Source organism: Alosa alosa, chromosome 6 (genome assembly GCF_017589495.1).
Source record: "Alosa alosa isolate M-15738 ecotype Scorff River chromosome 6, AALO_Geno_1.1, whole genome shotgun sequence".
NCBI lineage: Eukaryota > Metazoa > Chordata > Actinopteri > Clupeiformes > Clupeidae > Alosa > Alosa alosa.
In genome coordinates, this window is record NC_063194.1 from 13,491,917 (window position 1) to 13,513,837 (window position 21,921).

At 39.7% G+C, this 21,921-nt stretch overlaps 3 gene segments (V, D, J or C); all 3 read left to right on the forward strand.

Moving 5' to 3' along the window:
* The first annotated feature begins 12,040 nt into the window (after positions 1-12,040).
* On the forward strand, positions 12,041-12,555 carry LOC125295614. The segment is given in 2 exon segments: positions 12,041-12,124; positions 12,212-12,555. Coding segments are annotated over 2 exon segments (381 nt in total).
* Positions 12,556-19,893: 7,338 nt separating this feature from the next.
* On the forward strand, positions 19,894-20,341 carry LOC125295615. The segment is given in 2 exon segments: positions 19,894-19,933; positions 20,013-20,341. Coding segments are annotated over 2 exon segments (369 nt in total).
* Positions 20,342-20,853: 512 nt separating this feature from the next.
* On the forward strand, positions 20,854-21,406 carry LOC125295616. The segment is given in 2 exon segments: positions 20,854-20,929; positions 21,096-21,406. Coding segments are annotated over 2 exon segments (387 nt in total).
* The last annotated feature ends 515 nt before the right edge of the window (positions 21,407-21,921 follow it).

A 21,921-nucleotide genomic window follows, 5' to 3' on the forward strand; every position in this document is an offset into this window, starting at 1 on the left:
CAGAATAAATGTGCCTATGTGATATGAACAATATATAAAAACGTACAGATATGTGTAATGTAGTAGCAGTAACAATATAATAGTAGTAAGAATAATATAGAGATATGCACTGTATTAATAGAATATATTAAGAGAAAAACAGAATAAATATGGATATTCAGTATGAACCATATAGACAGATATGTACAGTATGTACAGCTATGTGCAGTGTGGTATAAGTATATTATAGTGCAGATACAGTAACATTATAAGAGTATAAGAATAAGTGTATGTGCAGGATGGATAGTATGAAGAGCAGTAGAATATTAATATGTGTAAGTGTAATTACAGTATGTACATTTATAAATAAATAGAACATATGGGTGAGATAGGGTAGTGCAAATTGTCCAGCGGGGGGGATGTCCGCCTCCTTGTTGTCCCTGTCAAGGTTGCCAAGTCGTTGGGTTAGTTAGGGTTAATTGTCTATGGTATTTGTACTATGCACAAACAAAAACATTGTCTCAAATTACGCAAATTATTAAGGTATGTAAATTCTACTAATGTTAATCGTACACATTTATTATTTCTAATAGACTAAAATATATCTTACAGCTCTAATGATATGAGTGGAATAAACTACTATAAACAGCTGTATGTCTATATGGCTGCTAAAAAGTTGCAAAGTCAGGTAATTATCCAAGTGCACCATCATACTGCAGACACAGCTTCAGCAGTCCAGATGGGAGTGGCCAATGCAAAACCAAAATCAACTCTTATATATGTGTGTGAAGGAAGTTAAATAAACAGATTACTTACACAATGCATTATTCAGCCATGTGTCCAGCACAGCTTCTTTTAGTGGCTCTTTGTCTAACAGGTAGGTTTTCCCTTACTCTTGTCTGAGGACTTATATATATATATACTCTATATTTCATAGGTGCAGTTGGTCAGACACTGACTGAATCAGAGCCAGTAGTCATTAGACCTGGAGGATCTCACAAACTGACCTGCACCACATCTGGGTTCACATTTAGCAGCTATCGCATGAGCTGGATCAGACAAGCTCCAGGGAAAGGCCTGGAGTGGATTGCTTTTGTTCACACTGGGAGCACCTCAAGGTACTACTCCCAGTCAGTCCAGGGGAGATTCTCCATCTCGAGGGAAGATTCCAGAAGTGAGCTCTTCTTACAGATGAGCAGCCTGAAGAGTGAAGACACTGCTGTGTATTACTGTGCTCGGAGGGCACAGTGGAGGAATGCAGAGGCCAGGCTGTACAAAAACACTTCCTTATTTAGCACATGGGCCTTAGTCATGAGACATGAGAGTATGATAAAAATGCTTGATTATATTCTAGCATTTGTGTCAGCTTTCAATACACATAGCTTTACACAACAAACCCAGACTAAATATTTGCATTTAGTAATTGTAATTGTTTCAATTTGGGCACCACAGACCTGAGTGGAAAGGAATAAAACACAATATGCCAAATATAAAAATGTACATAATGCTCTAGAAATTGGATTAGAACTATGATATGTTGGAGCCCCATATCTTTCGAGCTCCTGAGGAGACATTATGTGGCAAATAGTCCACTGTGTGAACACAGTAGTGGGGAGCACACAGTCATTTTGTGTATGATTACTTAACGTAAGTAATTCTTGTGAAAACACGATGGACAGTGCTCTGTTCACGATGGACAGTGCTCTAAGTCTTTTTTTCTCAACTAAAAATGCTTTGCGCTGGTGTTATTGGACACACTGGATACGGCAGCTCACAGGGAAAGCACTGGAGTGGGTTGCAGGCATCAACTACAATGGGGGCACATATTATAGCGATAAACTGAAAAACTGCATCTACAGAGACACCTCCAGCAGCACAGTGACTGTACGGAAATCTACAGACTGGAGACACAGTTGTGTATTACTGTGCCCGAGAGTAACTGTGATACAAACAGCAATTCGGGAAAACCCATAGAACTTCATCCGTACTACACACCATTAAAGCAGCACTATGCAAGTTTTTTTCACCTTAATATACAGTTTAAAAGACAATTTGATCGTACACAAACTTGTAATAAGACAATCATTCACCCAGCATAACCATAGCTGGCAGCAACCCACAGACGGAGAACCATCCTTGCAATTTTTGGTCTTGTTGGCCCAGAGACATCTCAAGTGAATCATGGAACATTACCCAGTAGCTATTTGGAGACAGTCTTTGCCTATCAGATAAGCACATGCACCATCTACAGGGGGAAGGCCTCAAGCCATGAGAAATGTTTACAACGTTAAGGTAAAATATAAATATCTCATGACTCTAGGGGAAGCTCTTGAGTCACCAAAAATACACAAAACTACATCGGATGCCTTTAAGCCAGTGTTTTCTCAAAGTGTGGTCCGGGGACCACTGGTGGTCCGCAAGCTAGCCCAAGTGGTCCGCGAGCAGACGTGGTAAAATATAATGTAGATGAGTTGTTTGCAATATTGAAACAACTTGTATGTAAATCCAAACATTTCTGCAACACTGCCTCTATGTAAGCAATGCCAGTTTAAATCATATGAATTCTCTGACACAATAAGCAATGTGCAAATATAATCAAAGTGGTTCAGTGAGTAGGCCTATTGTGTAATTTACTATTGAAGTAGGTCTACTTTTGTTTTTTTTAACTAGGTGGTCTGTGAGGCTTTTTTTTTATTGATTAAGTGGTCCTTGGTCTGAAAACGTTTGAGAAACACTGCTTTAAGTAAAGCATCACACTCCCATAACACATTGCTCATGTTTGTCACATTTTGACCCTTGAATATACTTTGAGCACTAGCTATAGTTTAAGATCTGCCACTGGTTTAAAAATGTTGACATTCCATATTATGTGAAATACTGTATTATTTCATTGCATCAGGTTCAGAATTATTGCCGTATCCAAATGTCCACATCATACAAGGCAATTAATTGCATGTCACAATACAAGTACATGTTGATTAGTGGCTGTGAAGTCACTGTAAACCAGATGTACGGTAGCTACTGTAACAGTGCATATTTAACACATAATATTTGCACCCTTTCAACACTAGAAGTCCTATCTTCATACCCGTGACCAGCATAAATGCAAAGATGCCACTGAACCGTTTCCTATTTAAACTGCAACAGTCAGTTATTCATCTATTTCAGTACAGAGTTTGAGAGGAGCAGGTTTTACTCAGACCCTCCCTGTTCCACTCCAGTAGCAGCTATGTTGTTTGTAGTTCTGCTGCTGCTACTGTTGACATCTTCAGCTTGTGAGTTCACATACTGTATATCAAAATAACAATTATGTTTCACTGTTCAGTGTAGTTGTGACATAGAGTTGTGTCAAATTCAATGTGTGATCTTCTATTTTTCAGGTGTCAGCGGCCAGGTTGTACTCACACAGTCTCAGCAGCCAGTGATGGGGACTCCAGGAGGAACTCTTAAACTGACTTGTGCTTGCAGTGGATTTAGTGTGGGGAGCTATAACATGCACTGGATCCGCCAAGCTCCAGGGAAAGGACTGGAATGGATTATTTACTACTATTCTGACAGTAGCAAGAGCACAGCCCAGACGGTCCAAGGCAGATTTACTGCATCCAAAGACAGCTCTAATTTCTACCTGCATATGATCCAGCTGAAGACTGAGGACACTGCAGTCTATTACTGTGCCAGAGAGTCACAGTGGTTAAACCAGTACAACCAGCTGTACAAAAACCCTTTATGGCAGAGAGACAGCAGCACTTCTGCTTCGGGCACCTGCTAAGTCTCTCAAGTGTCACAAAACAGGCAGTCTCAGTAGACGTAGAAAGATATATAGATAGGTAGATAGATAGATAGATAGATAAATAAATAGATAAATAGATATTCTTTACTCAGCCCCTATACTAATACAGCACACACACACACACACACACACATTACTGTATATATAATGCACAAGACACCGCCGGAGGTAGGAACAGAGGGATAGTGCAGACTTGATCTGTTAGTTAATAAATAGAATCAAATGTTGCACAATTATAACACCACCAAGTGAGATTATTATTCTTACAATATTCTTCTTCTCTATCTGCTCAGGACAAAGTCATATTAAAGTGCTATTGCGGTATGTAAGAAGTCTTTATCTGTCTTATTTACAGCGAAGTTTGGTTAGCCTCCAACTGAAAACACTTGACCAGTAAATTGTGCGGGGGATGTGTGATATTGTCCATAATATTTAACAGTTTCTGCAGCATCCTTCTCTCCACCACCAAAGCACTCCAGAGCAGTCCCCAGCAGTGTCACCAGTGTCACTGACTCTGATGCTAGGGATGCCACATTTGATTTGGGAAAATCAAATAAAAAATAAACGGTAAAAAATAAACTAAACGGTTCTCATAATGTCTTTCATCAGCTCTTTTAAAATATTAGGCTAATCCATAAACTCTAGCCTGTTTGTAACATTGATAACACAATATTAACAATACTCTGCATATTGTTAAGTTGTTACAAGCAGTTATAAGTTTCTTATATTAAAAAGGAGATAACAACAATGACAAGCCTCCTGCTGCCAGCCTCTCTCCCTGGTGCGCACTCAAGATGTGTTCCCAATTAATTAGAGTAAGTAAAGTTCAAGTTAGATATGCTGCATGGATCATCATTACATGTAACACGGTGTTGGTACATTTAAACATTCTCCAAGAAGAGTGAAAAACAGTAGCAGTAAAGCTACATTTTGGTACCCCTTTATAGTGCCCTAGTGCGTAATGCATGTGGTGGGAGCGGCGGTACTGTGTAGCCTATAGGCTAATGTTGAAACATTCCCTATTGTCTCTTACCTATATTTGCCCTGATACACTCTTTGACGCCGACACACTCCCACTCGTTTTGGACTCCTTTCCCTGTTGCTGTCCCTTTCTACATTACAGAGCAACTAGACAGGCATGTGTAACTACTGGGGTCATAGCTGTGGTTGCGCAACAGTTGCTAGATAATAAGGTAAACCATATTTCTGCTGTCATTCAACATAAAGCATGCCTTTTTTGTAGGCTACACAGGATTTGCTGTCTAATAAACACAACCAAGAAGAAAAACGAATTGCCGTTTAATTTGAAACTAGCAGAAATTATAATCATAAGTTCATTTTCACCAAAAGACGGGAAAATTTGTGTTGCTGTCCCTTTCTACATTATAGAGCAATTAGACAGGCGTGTGTAACTACAAAGTGGGGTCTGGGGTCATAGCTGTGGCAGCAAACAGATGGCAGCAAAGAAAATTGCAATTGAACACACCACTTGAGGTACAAAGTAGTATTAACAAAGATAGTCCATCTCTGGCTGGTTTGCATGCTAACCTGTTCAGACTGGGCAGAGTGCTGAATATGTTTGTTGAATATGTCCTGCCCCTGCTTTTGGCTCTGTCAAGCCAACCTTGGAAAGCAGGAGGGATTATGCAAAACACATCTTTGTCTGTTCTGATATAACAATTGTCCACCCATTCTACCGACATACTGTATACTGACATTACAGCACCACAGATATAAAAATGATTTGGGTAATCTTGATAGCGGCCAGTTTGAGTGGTAAGGATAGACACAATATTTATTTTCAGACTGTCTGTATGTTGGGAAATATGTTTGATGTATTTAATCAATCATGGTTTGTTTTGTTCAGTTGTCTCTGGTCAGTCTCTGACCTCCTCTGGTCCAGAAGTGAAGAGACCTGGAGACTCGGTCACTCTGTCCTGCACTGTATCTGGATTTTCCATGGGCAGCCACTGGATGCACTGGATCCGTCAGAAACCAGGAAAGGGGCTGGAGTGGATCGGTCGCATTAATACAGGCACTGGCACAACATTTGCCCAGTCTCTCCAGGGCCAGTTCTCCATCACCAAAAACTCAGACAAACTGAACCTACAAGTGAACAGCCTGAAAGCTGAGGACACAGCTGTGTATTACTGTGCTCGAGACCCACAGTCACACATGAGACTGCAGAGCTGCACAAAAACAACGGACTGAGTCTGACTGATTGAAACATTCGCACCTGACTTTCAACAGTTGAACAAACTTCATGTTGTTTTTCCATCAACAGAGGGCAGTCTAATCTCATCTACTTCTGTCCATTAGACATTAATTCACCACACATCTTAGGACATCTATCAAAACATTACCCATAATAAGACAACAGTAGAACTCTGTCTCAATTCGGCTCGACAGAAAAAAACTGAAAATTGTATTTCAGGCATTGCAATGTAAACTTCTTGAGCTAGTGAATGAATTGGTCATGACAATCATCAGTGGCCAAAATAGAAGAGGTATTTATCTATTTGTGAGTCTTAAGAATTATAAATAAAATATGCAAAGTTTAAGACGAGTAGACGGAATACTGAAAAAGGTTAAGTGGAGAGGGGAATAAATCATACCTGACTGACACTGATGTCTGTATCTCCCCCTGTGGTTCCTGTTCCTCCCTGATATAAAGCCTGAAGAGACAGACAGAGAAGATCAGCTCCATCAGTTCATGACTAAATCAACAAATCAAATCAAATACAAACAGAAGGTAAAATATCTGTGGACAAAATTGAAGAAGTCAACCGTAAGAATTCTAATAAAAGTCAGCATTAACAATTCTAAAGTGCTACAATAAAATGACTATGCAACTTTAGTGTCCTCATGGAATCAACATGCAACTTTAGTGGACTGATATCTGAATACTGGAGAAAAATGAAAATACAGTATGCATTACATGATGAAACAGTCTGGTCAGTTTCGAGACTGACAGGTGGTCAGGTTCTTACCTGTAAATTGGCTGGACATACAGCTACTAACTGCTTTTGTGTAGCAAATACTATAGTGTTCAAGAAATAGATTAGCATAAATGCTATGAAGAAAGCACATATACAAAAAAAAGAAAGGTTTAGCATTTCACCTCACAACATAGTGACTCTATAGAGCCTGAATCTATAGACTGAAGACACAATGTGCACTGCTGTTCGCAGCAAACATTGTGATATAAACATATTTAGTAAAAACAGCTCACATTACAATGTTGTATTGTTGCAAACATATATATCTACTGTGCAAAAAAACAAAGACAGTATTTGAAAAAATATATACACTTTTCATTTACAGATATCAGGCTAAATGTGTTTCATTTAATTGAAACTTATTTTCCTGAATTCTCAAATAATTTGTAATCTGTTTTTTGTGAACTACTTGTTTTGGATGTATTACACTTTACATTATGTATAAATAAATTGAGTTTGGTTCCAAAACATCCTCCATTTTAATGAATTTTCATAAAAGATTTTATTTATGATTTCGAGGTAATTTCAGTAGAACTTAATTGTTTTTTTTTTTTGTTTGATTATCTTTACTTAATCAAAACAACACAACTGCAATTTTATTGATATTAGCTGAAATGCAGAATTAAATAACATAATTTATTCACTTTTTTAAAAATGGAGATATAGCATTTTGGAACCAAACTCTTCAAATATATTGAATACATGTGTTGAATGCATACATGACAAATAAACCATGTGTCCTATCAGATGATCAGGTGTGTGCATACATGCAAAGGGCCTTTCCTATTTAAATGCCACAGTCAGTCAGTCAGCTATTTCAGAGTACAGTATGTTTTACTCAGACCCTCCCTGTTCCATTCCAGTAGCAGCCATGTTGTCTGTAGTTCTACTGCTGTTGGGATCTGCAACCTGTGAGTGCAAATTCACTATTGTGAATTCAATTTAGTTTAAATGCAACTGTAATGTGTGTATGATTAATGATCTTCTCTTTTATGTTTCAGGTGTCAGAGGACAGGTTGTTCTCACACAGTCTCAGCAGCCAGTGATGGGGAGTCCAGGAGGAACTCTTAAACTGACTTGTGCCTGCAGTGGAATTAGTGTGGGGAGCACATACATGCACTGGATCCGCCAAGATCCAGGGAAAGGACTGGAATGGATTATTTACTACTATTCAAATTCTGAAAAGAGCACAGCCCAGACGGTCCAAGGCAGATTTACTGCATCCAAAGACAGCTCTAATTTCTACCTGCATATGACCCAGCTGAAGACTGAGGACACTGCAGTCTATTACTGTGCCAGAGGGTCACAGTGGTTAAACCAATATAACCAGCTGTACAAAAACATGACAGAGAAAGGGGACACCTGCTGTCACAGTAAAATCATTTATGTTTCAAGGGACAGCCGACACAAAACTTTCAGTGGGTTTTAAACTGAAAAATGGCTCTTAATGCATTGATTAGCTGAACTGTTGGTTTTAACATGGGTCTTTTTCCTGTGAGCCTTCATAGGATTTCAAAGTTTTTCTTGCACTCTCCAATGACCTTTCTAAGGCAACAGGTCCCAAAAATGTACAGGTACTTAAAAAAAGAATACAAATTTATGAGTCTCTAGTTATAACCTTCTGAAATGTACAACCTTCAATCAGATTTCATGAAGCTATAGGGCTCTATTATGACTAAAACGCATGGTCACTGGCGAATAGCTTAGGGGTTTGTCCAGTCCACATTGGGGGTGGTTTTGTTATCAAACGTTATCAAACCTCGAGCGTCTGGCGCAAAAAGGTGGTTCTTATGTTTCTTAGTCAGTCATGGGTGTGTTTTGAGCGTAACATCCTTTAAGTTTAAACCAATGAGAGTGCATCTGTCATTTCCTTTAACAGCAGCAGCACGACTTCAAACAGCACATCGGTATTTTGATGCATGGTCACCGGCACATTTGAAGGAATCTGCTTGCACGTGAGACCAAACATGGAAAATACTTTTCTTTAAATTTACCCCAGTTCTTCTTCACAAGTCTCAATGAAATCAGACAGTTATTTTTAATTAATTAATTTATGTATTTAAGACAGGCATCAAGGAATGTCCATGTTGCATGCCCAGGTTTTTAATCAAAAAAAGCTACACTTTGATAAACTTTGAAATTTACAGGCTGAAGACACTGTGTATTATTGTGCACAGAACTTACTGTGATACAAAGCAATACTGTATGATGGCTGTACAAAATATTGGCCTGTCTTAAATTGTAACAGAAAGTGCAAGGATGCATGGATCTCCCATAATGCAGCTGTTAAGTTTAAAGTGCCATTGGTTGCATTCTATCTCATGTGGTTGAACAGAAAAATTTGTAATTCTGTAAATTAACTGATTGGTTTGAAAATATGTTTCCAAAAGTAATAGGACATTAGTGAAAACATTGATATCAATGCTAATATGTTACATTGCAAATTATAAAGAATGTATATAAATGTTGAATTAAAGTTAGTATCCATGAGAAAAAAAGGAAAACGTACAAAAAGGAACTTGATGGATGTGCTCCCATACCTCCTGACAGCAGAATCATGGACACTACTGACCACACAGGGGCAGTACACTCACAGGATTTCATGTAATGGGTTGAGCGAGAGTAAACAGAATCATTATAACAATTTATTTTGAAGTCTATACAGAGAACAGAATGCAATTTTGAGCATAATCATCTCTATATGATGTCACTACAACATTTTATAACATTGTTATAACAACATATTTTGATGACTGGCATTTTTACAAAGGACAAAGTATAACCATTGTCTCATATACTGTATCATCATCACCTTATGTGAAGTCAATGTTAAAACAACAAATCTACAAATTATTAAAGTATGTAAAGTCTACTATGTTCATCCACAATCATACACATTTATTATTTCTGATAGCCTAAATGTATCTTGCAGTTCCAATTATATGAGTGGGTATTACTGTATGGGTATAAAAAAGCTGTACCCAAGTGCACCATCATACTAAAACCCGTTCAGACACAGCTTCAGCAGTCCAGATGGGAGTGGCCAATGCAAAACCAAAATCAGCTCTTATATATCTGTGTGAAGGAAGTTAAATAAACAGATTTCTGAGACACAGTGTATTATTCAGCCATGTGTCCAGCACAGCTTCTTTTAGTGGCTCTTTGTCTAACAGGTAGGTTTTCCCTTACTCTTGTCTTGAGGACTTTTCAATATGTTTGTGTTGTGCTCACCTGCTATCCATCTTTCATAGGTGCAGTTGGTCAGACACTGACTGAATTAGAGCCAGTAGTCATTAGACCTGGAGGATCTCACAAACTGACCTGCACCACGTCTGGATTCCCATTTAGCAGCTATGCCATGAACTGGATCAGACAAGCTCCAGGGAAAGGCCTGGAGTGGATTGCTTATATTGACACAGCCAGTTACCCAATCTACTACTCCCAGTCAGTCCAGGGGAGATTCACCATCTCCAGGGATGATTACAGAAGTGAGCTCTACTTACAGATGAGCAGCCTGAAGAGTGAAGACACTGCTGTGTATTACTGTGCTCGGAGGGCACAGTGGAGGAAGGCAGAGGCCAGGCTGTACAAAAACACTTCCTTATTTAGCACATGAGACTTGGTCATGAGACATGAGTGTATGATAAAAATGCCAGAATTTACATATAAATTACTAGTTATCTTGATTATATTCTAGCATTTGTGTCAGCTTTAAATACACATGGCTTTACACAACAAACTCAGACTAAATATTTGTATTTAATTGTAATTGTTTTAATTATGGCACCAGACCTGGGAAGGAATAAAACACAATGGGCTGTATTTTGGGCACCAGCGCAAAATACCGATGCATTTATTTGACATATCGCGCTTTGTAAAGGGAATGACAGATGTCATTCCAAACACACCCATATGACTGATTAAAAAACCTAGGAACACATTGTTGCGCCATGCGCTCCACGTTTGATAACGAAACCCCTCCCAATGTGAACTGGACATCCTACTAAATTTGAATAGACTTTTGACGAGTGACGATGCACTTTAGAATGTCATGTTAGGGCCCTAAATGGCAAATATAAAAATGTACATTTTTGTACATTTGTATACAGCCTGCAGGAAAAGCAGTGGAGTGGATGGCACTTGTATGCTCTGATGGGAGCACAGCTCACAACGATAAACTGAAAAACAAGTTCAGCATCTCCAGAGACACCTCCAGCAGCACTGTGACCCTACAGGGCCAGAAATCTACAGGCTGGAGACACAGCTGTGTATTACTGTAACAGTAGTTCACTGATACAAACATGCCCAATGAACATAACAAAAACTATGGCTGTCTAAACCATGATCGTGTGATTGAAAAATGCACATCTGCTCTAGCATATGGATGCACCAACAGTAGTTTAAGGTCTACCACTGGTTTGAAAATATTCATTACTGACACACGCTATATTATGAGGTATTATTTTACCACATCGAGATCAGAATTATTACTGTATCCACATGTCCACAACACAGTGGATCCACCAAGCTCCAAGAAAAGGATCGGAATGGCTTATTTATTACTATTCAGACACACACAAGAGCACAGTCCAGACCGTCCAAGGCAGATACACTGCATCCAAAGACTCTGACAGCATATGACTCAGCTGAAGATTGAGGACACTGCAGTTTATTAGACAGTCACCATGGTTAAACCACTATAGCTAAAATATTAGTTTTAAATGACATTATAAAATGAAGTGCTAAATGAATCCCAAATGAATAAAAGTTCAGTGACAAAAAAGTATATATACTCTTTTAATCCCGTGAGGGATAAATGGTCTCTGCATTTATCCCAATCCTTGAATTAGTGAAACACACTCAGCACACAGTGAACACACAGTAAGGTGAAGCACACACTAATCCTGGCGCAGTGAGCTGCCTGCAACAACAGCGGCGCTCGGGGAGCAGTGAGGGGTTAGGTGCCTTGCTCAAGGGCACTTCAGCCTTGCCTGGTCAGGGTTCGAACCGGCAACCCTCCGGTTCCAAGTTCGAAGCGCTAACCAGTAGGCCACGCCCCACTCTGCTTACTCTCTCTTAATCGTTTTGGCCTGCTATGCGTATCCGCTTTGTTTTAATGTGCATTTGACTCACACACACACACACAAACACACACACACACACACACACACACACACACGTCATACATGCATCTTCCTACCGAGGAAGAATGAGGAAGGAGACCGGGGGAATTATGCAAAACGCATTTCTCTGTGGTGATATAACATTTGACCACCCGTTCTACTGACAGATACTGACTTCACAACACAACAGATAACAATGATGTGGGTAATCTTGATTGCAGCCAGTTTGAGTGGTAAGCAGATTTTATTTAATAAAGTCTTTGTTTTTGGCAAATATATTTGGTATTTGTTTACTCAATCATATTTTTCTCTTTCTGAAGTTGTTTATGGTCAGTCTCTGACCTCATCTGGTCCAGTGGTGAAGAGACCTGGAGACTCGGTCACTCTGTCCTGCACTGTGTCTGGATTTTCTATGAGCAGCTACTGGATGCACTGGATCCGTCAGAAACCAGGAAAGGGGCTGGAGTGGATCGGATATATTGATACAGGCACTGGCACAACATTTGCCCAGTCTCTCCAGGGCCAGTTCTCCATCACCAAAAACTCAGACAAACTGAACCTACAAGTGAACAGCCTGAAAGCTGAGGACACAGCTGTGTATTACTGTGCTCGAGACCCACAGTCACACATGAGACTGCAGAGCTGCACAAAAACAACGGACTGAGTGTGACTGACTGAAACATTCACACCTGAATTTGAACAGTTGAACAAACTTCATGTTGTTTCTTTTTCCATCAACAGAGGGCAGTCTAATCTCATCTACTTCTGTCCATTAGACATTAAGTCACTACACATCTTAGGATATCTATCAAAATATTACCCATAATAAGCCAACAATAGAACTCTGTCTCAGTTTGGACTCAACAGAAAAAAACCTGAAAATTGTATTTCAGGCATTGCAATATAAACTTGTTGTGCTAGTGAATGAATTGGTCATGACAATCATCAGTGGCAAAAATAGAGGACGTATTTATCTATTTGTCAGTCTTAAAAAATATGCAAAGTTTAAGACGAATAGACAGTAGTCTGAAAAAGTGTAAAAGGAGAGGGGAAAATCATACCTGACTGACACTGATATATGTATCTCCCCTGTGGTTCCTCCCTGATATAAAGCCTGCTGGTGTGGCTGTCACTGTACTCGACTCTGTACATAATGTTTCTTCAAGTCATGATCAAAGATCAGATCACCTCTTCACTATCAACACAAATGAAGGAATAAGTACATAGTGATATATAGAAATATAGATTACAACTACACTGCAACTGTTTGAGTCTGGTTTCTTTTCTCCATACATCATTCAGAAGTTAACACATCCTTATGTAAAATATTTGTTCCACAAACAGAAAACAACTGGTTCATATGATGAATTGCAAAGCATGGTTCAGAAGAATTCATTTTGAATCGCAGTTGACTTAATACATCAAAGCGACAGAAACAGCTGGAATCTGAATAATTTCAGCACGACATTGAAATTGTAGGATCATTATGACACCCTCTGAATGCATGCCAAGTTTCGTGGACTTTCGTTCATGGGGGGCCTTACAATAAATTAATGTATGTGTACATTTAGTGACCGTAAACCAACAGTTTTCTGTGAATATCTTGAGAACCGTAGGGCCTATAGGATGACCAATTTTTTGTGCATGTTTGCCTCCAGGGGTCATGTTAACCCATTTCATATGCACACATATGCATAAACAGATATTCACACTCACACATACATTCACACTAGTCATACGTATGACACACACACACACAACATAAACACATACATGCACACAATTCAAGAATTTCTCAGAATTATGAACAGGCAAGATGGTGGTGGGGTTATATAAAATGTATTTTACATGTGAAATCTATGAACTAATCATGTTTTGGTACTTGTTGTCTAGCACAGTGGTTCTTAACCTTTTTTCAGTGATGTACCCCCTTGTGAAATATTTTTTCAGCCAAGTACCCCCTAACCAGCGCAAAGTATTTTTAGTTTAAAAAAAAAGACTTAAAACAGACTTAAAACCACCCTGGTATGGGGGGACTCTGGGTTTTTAGGATAATGAAATTGAATAGCCTACTGAAATATAAAATTCATTTTATGAACTTTTATTTTCCTGAAATATTATTAAATAATTGTTTTAAAAGTATTTTTGCATGGTTTCTACTTTTTAAATATATGTATATTTTAAAATGTCACGTACCCCCTGGAGTGCCTTCACATACCCCCAGGGCTAAGCGTACCCCCATTTGAGAACCACTGGTCTAGCAGATACCAGTGAGAATTGAGTGTGCATAATGCAATTCAGTGAGACAGTTAGAATCATATATGCCTTTCACCTTTTGTTTTTAGCCAGCAGCCAGACCAGCAGATACCCTGACTTTGCTGAAATACTGAAGCTAAGCAGGCTTAGTTAGTACTTGGATAAGAAACCTCCTTGGAAGAGTACTGTGGTCCCTGCTGGAAGTGGTGTTGGTGGCTGGCCAGTAGGTGGCACTCTTCCCTGTGGCCAAAAGCCACCAAACAAATATCAATCCCAATGTCCTATTGTAGTGACAGGCACGTTGTACTGCAGGAGATGTTTTCCTTTGCATGAATGTTAAATTGAGGTCCTGACTCACTATGGTTGTTAAAGATCCCATGGCACTTATCGCAAAGAGTAAGTGGTTCCCTGATTTGATTTATTTATGTACACATACATAAAGACACACACACATGCACACACACATAAAAACACACACACACACACACACAAAGACATGTAAACACACACACACTACACATGCACACACACATACATGCACACACACACACACAAAACACATATACACAAAAACAACCACACACACTGCACACACTCAATTACAAACACACAAAAAAGGAACAAAGTAGGAAATGAACACAATTTGACAAGCGTGACTTATTATGACCGCCGCGCAGCGAAGCATCGTTTTTCGTTTTGATCTGTAGCCCCCCCGCTGGACTGGACCCCCCGAAAGGAGGGTAGGGCAGACACAGTTTTCTGTGAATATCTCGAAAACCGTAGGGTTTAGGAGGACCATTTTTTTTTGTATGTTGATCTCAAGGGGCCATGTCAACCCATTCCATAACCACTCATTTCATGTATAGCGCAACCTAGTTAAACACAAAAAGTAAAAATGAGGTGTTGTAATTGAAGGTATCTGTGACCTAACATAGTCAAAACTGCACGAAATTGGAAGCGTAGGATCATTATGACACCCTCTGTATGCACGCCAAGTTTTGTGGAATTCCGTTCATGGGGGCCACACAATAAATTAATTTATGTTACTATACACCAACTGGCCTGTAGGTGGCGGAGAAAGTTTTCTGTGAATATCTCGAGAACCGTGGGGCCTAGGAGGTCCACCTTTTTTTATGTATGTTGGTCTTAAGGGGGCATGTCAACCCATCCCATTACCACTTATTTCATGTATAGCGCCACCTAGTTAAAAATTAAAAAGCAAAAAATTAGGTGTTTTCATCACAATATCTCTGGCTGACAAGGTCAAAACTGCACGAAATTAAAAGTGTAGGATCATTATGACACCCTCCGAATGCATGCCAAGTTTTGTGTACTTTCATTCATGGGGGCCTTACAATAAAATAATTTATGTGTACATTTAGTGACGTACACCAACAAGGATTCCCGGGACACTGAAAGACCGGGGTACACAAAACTTGGTGGGCATGTACCCCCACATGGATAGCATGGAACCGTCATTTTTCGTTTTGATCTGTAGGCCCCGCTGGACTGGACCCCCCGAAAGGAGGGTAGGGCAGACACAGTTCTCTGTGAATATCTTGAGAACTGTAGGGCCTAGAATGACCATTTTTTTCCGTATGTTTGCCTCCAGGGGTCATGTTAACCCATTTCATGTGCACACATGTGCACAAACAGATACACACACACACACACATTCACAGTAATCACAGTGACACATACTCACAGGCACAAATGCGGCTTGCATGCACAGGCACATCACATGAGACACACACACACGCACACACACACACACACACACACACACACACACACATAATATAAACACAAACAAACAATCAAGAATTTCTCAGAATTATGAACAGGCAAGATGGAGGTGGGGTTGTATAAAATGAATTTTACATGTGAAATCTATGAACTAATCATGTTTTGGTTCTTGTTGTCTAGCAGATCCCAGTGAGAATTGAGTGTGGATAATGCAATTTAGTGAGACAGTTAGAATCATATAGGCCTTTCAGCGTGATTTATTTTTGTGGAAAAAATGTGCTGGACTGGGCAGCGGTCATATTTTGTACCTCTCTGCGGTACATCTAGTTATTAGGAAATAGTGGTTAACATGGCATTTATTGAACCTTTTGTGTAAAAATGTAAATCCATTTCTCATCACTTCCTGTTTGAGGAGCGTTGTGGTGTGGCCTCTATAAATGTTCAGCGTCCAACAGGAACGATATATAGAAGAAGCTTCTATGAGATTATCACCTTAAACACAAACCATGTCTATGTTATCTGTGGTACTACTGCTGGCTGCTGCATCCAGTGAGTTTCTCATTTTCAATGGATGTACATTGAATCCACATGGCACCATGTCACATGTATTGTGTGTGTGTGTGTGTGAATGCACGCCTGTGTGTGTGTACCGGTATATGTGTGTTTTTGAACTGTCATGAGAGTAACAGCTTGTTTGTGTTTTCTCAGGTGTTCATTCAGTTGAGCTCACTCAGCCAGATTCACTGGTCATCCAGCCAGGTCAAAGCTTGACCATCAACTGTAAAGTCTCCTATTCAGTTACTAGCGATCACACAGCTTGGATTCGACAGCCATCAGGGAATGCTCTGGAGTGGATCAATGTTATCTGGTATGATTGTAGCACAGACCATAAAGACTCACTGAAGAACAAGTTCAGCGTCTCCAGAGACACATCCAGTAACACAATCACCTTGCAAGGGCAAAACCTGCAGCCTAGGGACACAGCTGGGTATTACTGTGCTCGCTACCCACGGTCACACATGAAACTGCCTATTTGCACAAACATTAACGGACACCAGTTCTTTAACTTGACTGTTTGAAATCTAGTTACCGTGCTGTCAACTAAAGCAGACATCCATATACTGGACACTTTTCAGGACCAATGAGGGAACTGGAAGTGGTCGAAGGAAATCGTGGTTTCTGCGCGCTGTTGGGAATATGACAATTGATTATAAACCCCTGTTAAACCTAATAAATCTGACTCCGCTCAATATTAGAAAGGTTTCGGTTCAATGTAACATTGCTATCCACAGTGGGTACCCACAATACAGGCTGTTTCTGAGAATGCCTGACTCGTTTTCTTATTACATTCGCTCTAATCTAGGAATAATGCTATAGGATGCCTCCACCTGCCGATTAATTCAGGCGGTTCCTCAACATAATATGTAGGCCTACTAGTCTGAAAGAAGGTCAGAGGCACTAGGCCTACATGCTGATCTGTATTGCGACACTCACCAGCGTGTTAAACAGTCTAGCAAATTCCTATGCTCCAGAGGGTCAGGCTGCGCTAGGTTTCCACGACCAATCTAGACCATCGCTTGCAAACTGCCCACCACTGTATAATACTTGGTCAGTTCATCTAGCTTGCCATCTCTCAGTTGATTTAGTTTCTACAGCGGCGATAACCAGTCCTAGCTATTCATTATGCTAACACTGTTACCTAGACTGCTACTCTGGTCAATAAAGAAAAGCTATGCGGATCAGAACATAACAATTTATTTGTCAGGTACAAGTTACTCATCCAAACATTTAAGTACATCTAAATGAATAATGTTAAGATGATTAGGATATCATACGAAACAATCAGAAAATGAACATACCCAGCTCAGAGGATGATGGCTACACACCAAAGTGGTGCGGGAGTTCTGGCTACAGAAAGGCTCCTAGAATAATGTGTGAACTTCCCTTAAATAGGCTACCTAGTTTGTGATAGATAGGGATCACATGGTGAGTTGTTGATGAGACAGACCATTGTTGTAGTGAGAGGGAATCAATCAATACATGACAAGGTATACATTTGATTACATTTCCCATTCCTAATTAACTGTTCCTGTGAACATGTGACAAGCATGTGACAGTAGGCCCACAATAGGCCCACACTTAGTAGCTGATCAAAGTCCACATATGATTGAAAGGATTATCATCAGCCTGGGAATTAGGATCCTTACAAGAGTGTACTGTACATACTGTACATTCAGACCAAAATGACTATCACCGTAATGGTCACTCTTTGAGTACAACATGTCCAGTAGGCATTTTAATCGGTCTTCCATGTCAGGAGGAGCTTATGCAAAACTCTGACTCCCCAGCCTATATCTTCAGATATGACACACACTGTCACACACTCCTGTTAGACATGACATTTATAGTTGTATCAACCCTCCTGGCTGCCTGCTTAACAGGTTGGGAGCACATTTCTCACAATTTATAGAAGTTGTTAATGCACTATATTTACTCTTTTTAATCTTAGTTTATGTTTTTTTGTTTTTCAGGTGGACATGGTCAGACACTGACTGAATCTGAACCAGTGGTCATCAGTCCTGGAGGATCTCACAAACTGACCTGCACAGCCTCTGGGTACACATTCAGTAGCTACTGGATAGCTTGGATTAGACAGGCCCCCGGGAAAGGATTGGAATGGATCGCAATCCAGAGCGGCTCAACTAGCTACCACTCTCAGGCTATTCAGGGTCGTTTCACAATCTCTAGAGATGACAGTATTAACCAGGCATATCTGCAGATGAACAGCCTGAAGACTGAAGACACAGCTGTGTATTACTGTGCCAGAGAGTCACAGTGGCAGAAGAGGCTCCAAGGCTGAACAAAAACTCTGCTGCTCATTACACCACATACCCAGCATTAAACTAAGTGTTCATATATTATCTAAATCTAAGTGTTTACTTATTCACCTTAAGGACATTACATTCCTGAAAAAAGTCATACATAAATGATGTTGTGTTTATGTATTGTTGTTGTTTGTCAGGTAGCAAAACTGCTGCTCCACCTTGCCCACAATATCAGTTGATATCAGTTATCATTTCCTATCATTTTGTGATGTCATCCAAAAACAAATCACTGCATTGTCTTTTAAGAGTGTTAGAAGATACTGAAACCCCCTCATAAACGTTGTGCTACCATGAAGGAGGCAGGGGCTGCATATTATGGAGAGTCTATCCATGCCAGTCTATGAGAACAGCTTCTGTTCAAGTGCTTTAGGCTTCTGAATAAGATGTTGTGGAATGAATAGTCATCATATTAAAAAAGCCCTTAAGGGATGGGCTGCTGGTCCAGCCTGTTAGGTCTAAAACGTGGATAGCGTAAGTATTTCATCTTTGAGGACTTTTCCACCCTCTGCAGAGGATACATGTTTCATAAATTACACTGAGCTCTTACCACTATATTCTGAGTTCTTACCACTACTTGGTGAAAACCATTTGCAGTTACTATATTATCATTTTGTCTTATACCCTATCTTTAATTTGCGGAAGTTGTCAGTGTGTAGAGACCACATTGTTCACCCTCACAACAAAGATCCAACCAGAGTTACTGTGAAAAAGGAGGCTGGTGAAGAGGGAATGTACAGCATAGTTTTTAAGGCTGGCTAAATATGATAATATAATTATATACATGTGATTTCTCCTGAGTAATCTTTGCCACTACCTAAAGAAGCCAAATTTGAATGATTTTGATAAAGCAGAAATAGGACAAATCAAAACAAACATAAAAATGACAAAAAATATTTCCAACAAACATAAACGCACTGACAGTAACATGCCAGAACATGATCTGTGTTGGCAAATATACAATTACTGTCAATGTATCTCTGATTCTATCAGGGTATCTCCTCAGCAGTTACCATATGCAAACTGTCCACACCCTCCTCCTCATATAAAGCATGGCTATGTGTCTCAGCCACTATTAGTACAGAGGAACAGCCTCCATCAGTTCAGCTACACAAACCATGATCCCTGCAGCTCTGCTTATGCTGTTGGCAGCCTCCAGTGAGTCCTAAAAGTCATTAGGAACTATTTTAGTGATCTGCATTCTGAGTGTTTATGTTTCTACATGTGTCTCTTACAGGTGTGAGGAGTGATGTGGTACTCACTCAGCCGAGTTCCATGATGACACAGCCTGGCCAGAGTTTTAGTCTCACCTGCAAAGTTGCTGGGTATGACCTGACAAGTAGCTGTTGTTGTACATCATGGATACGGCAGCCTGCAGGAAAAGCACCGGAGTGGATTGGATATATATGTTTCGATGGGAGCACATATTACAGTGATCAACTGAAAAACAAGTTCAGCATCTCCAGAGACACCTCCAGCAGCACTGTGACTCTACAGGCCCAGAATCTACAGGCTGGAGACACAGCTGTGTATTACTGTGCCCGATATCACTGTTGTACAAACTAATGGCAGACCAGTACAAAAACATGGGCTAATTATTCCACAGTCAGCACAAATATTCAGACTTTTAATCTACACACAGTGTCATGCAGGGAAAGGAATGGAATGGTTGGGTAATGTAGATTTTACACACAATAGAGACATTTACAAGACCAGATGTCATTGACAGACATGATTGTGACTGAAGAAAAATGACACATATAGGGGCAGTGTTTCCTCTCACATTAAAGGTATTAACTCTGGAGTTGAGTGCTTGTAGCAGATGAAAGTGATCTGTACAGTACTGTATTGATGATAATACAATATGTCAACACGACTGGTTTCATACTGTGGAGGGATATTTCAAATTAGTGCAATAACTCTTATAAGTCCTGTACATAATCCTAGATATTACTCCTTGGTATGAGAAACTGACTGGAATTGTTCTTAGTGCACAAATATGCGTAGGCAATATGTATGCAAACTAACAACACACTCCACCCTACTGTGAGGAGAGAAGGTATAAATGTACAGCGTGCATGAGGTCCACTCCATCACACACCATGAGCCGAACATTGGAGCATCTAGTTCTGCTGCTACTAATAGCTGTCTGCTGTAAGTGTGGAAATCCACATGAACTTTAAACAGAATCTACTTAGTAATGTAAACAATTGTTTTGAAATGTGTCACCAACAGCTGTCAGGTGTGAAACTTAAAGGTTTGTCATGGTCGTCATGTTGAGTGCTTGATCTCATCTGTGTTTTGTGTTTTGTTTTTCTAGATGTCCACATGGAGCAGCTCAACCAGCCAGTTTCTCTGAATATCCAGCCTGGTCAAAGCTTGACCATCAACTGTAAAGTCTCCTATTCAGTTACTAGCTATGGCACAGCTTGGATTCGACAGCCATCAGGAAAAGCTCTGGAGTGGATCAATATTATCTGGGGTGGTGGTAGCACAGCACATAAAGACTCCCTGAAGAACAAGTTCAGCGTCTCCAGAGACACCTCCAGTAACACAATCACCCTGCGAGGGCAAAACATGCAGCCTGGAGACACAGCTGTGTATTACTGTGCTCGACACCCACAATGTTAAAATGAGCTATAAGGCTGTACCAAAACCTCCAACACTTGACAAACCAAACATGGAAAATATTTTTCTTTAAATTTACCCCAGTTCTTCTTCCACAAGTCTCAATGTAATCACACAGTTATTTTTAATTAATTAATTTATGTATTTAAGACAGGCATCAAGGAATGTCCAAGTTGCATGCCCAGGTTTTTAATCAAAAACTACACTTTGATAAACTTTGAAATTTACAGGCTGAAGACACTGTGTATTATTGTGCACAGAACTTACTGTGATACAAAGCAATATGATGGCTATACAAAATATTGGCCATTTGATCTCATCTGGTTGAACAGAAAAATTCTGTAAATTAACTGATTGGTTTGAAAATATGTTTCCAAAAGTAATAGGACATTAGTTAACACATTGATATCAATGCTAATATGTTACATTGCAAATTATATAGAATGTATATAAATGTTGAATTAAAGTTAGTATCCATGAGAAAAAAAGGAAAATGTACAAAAAGGAATTTGATGGAT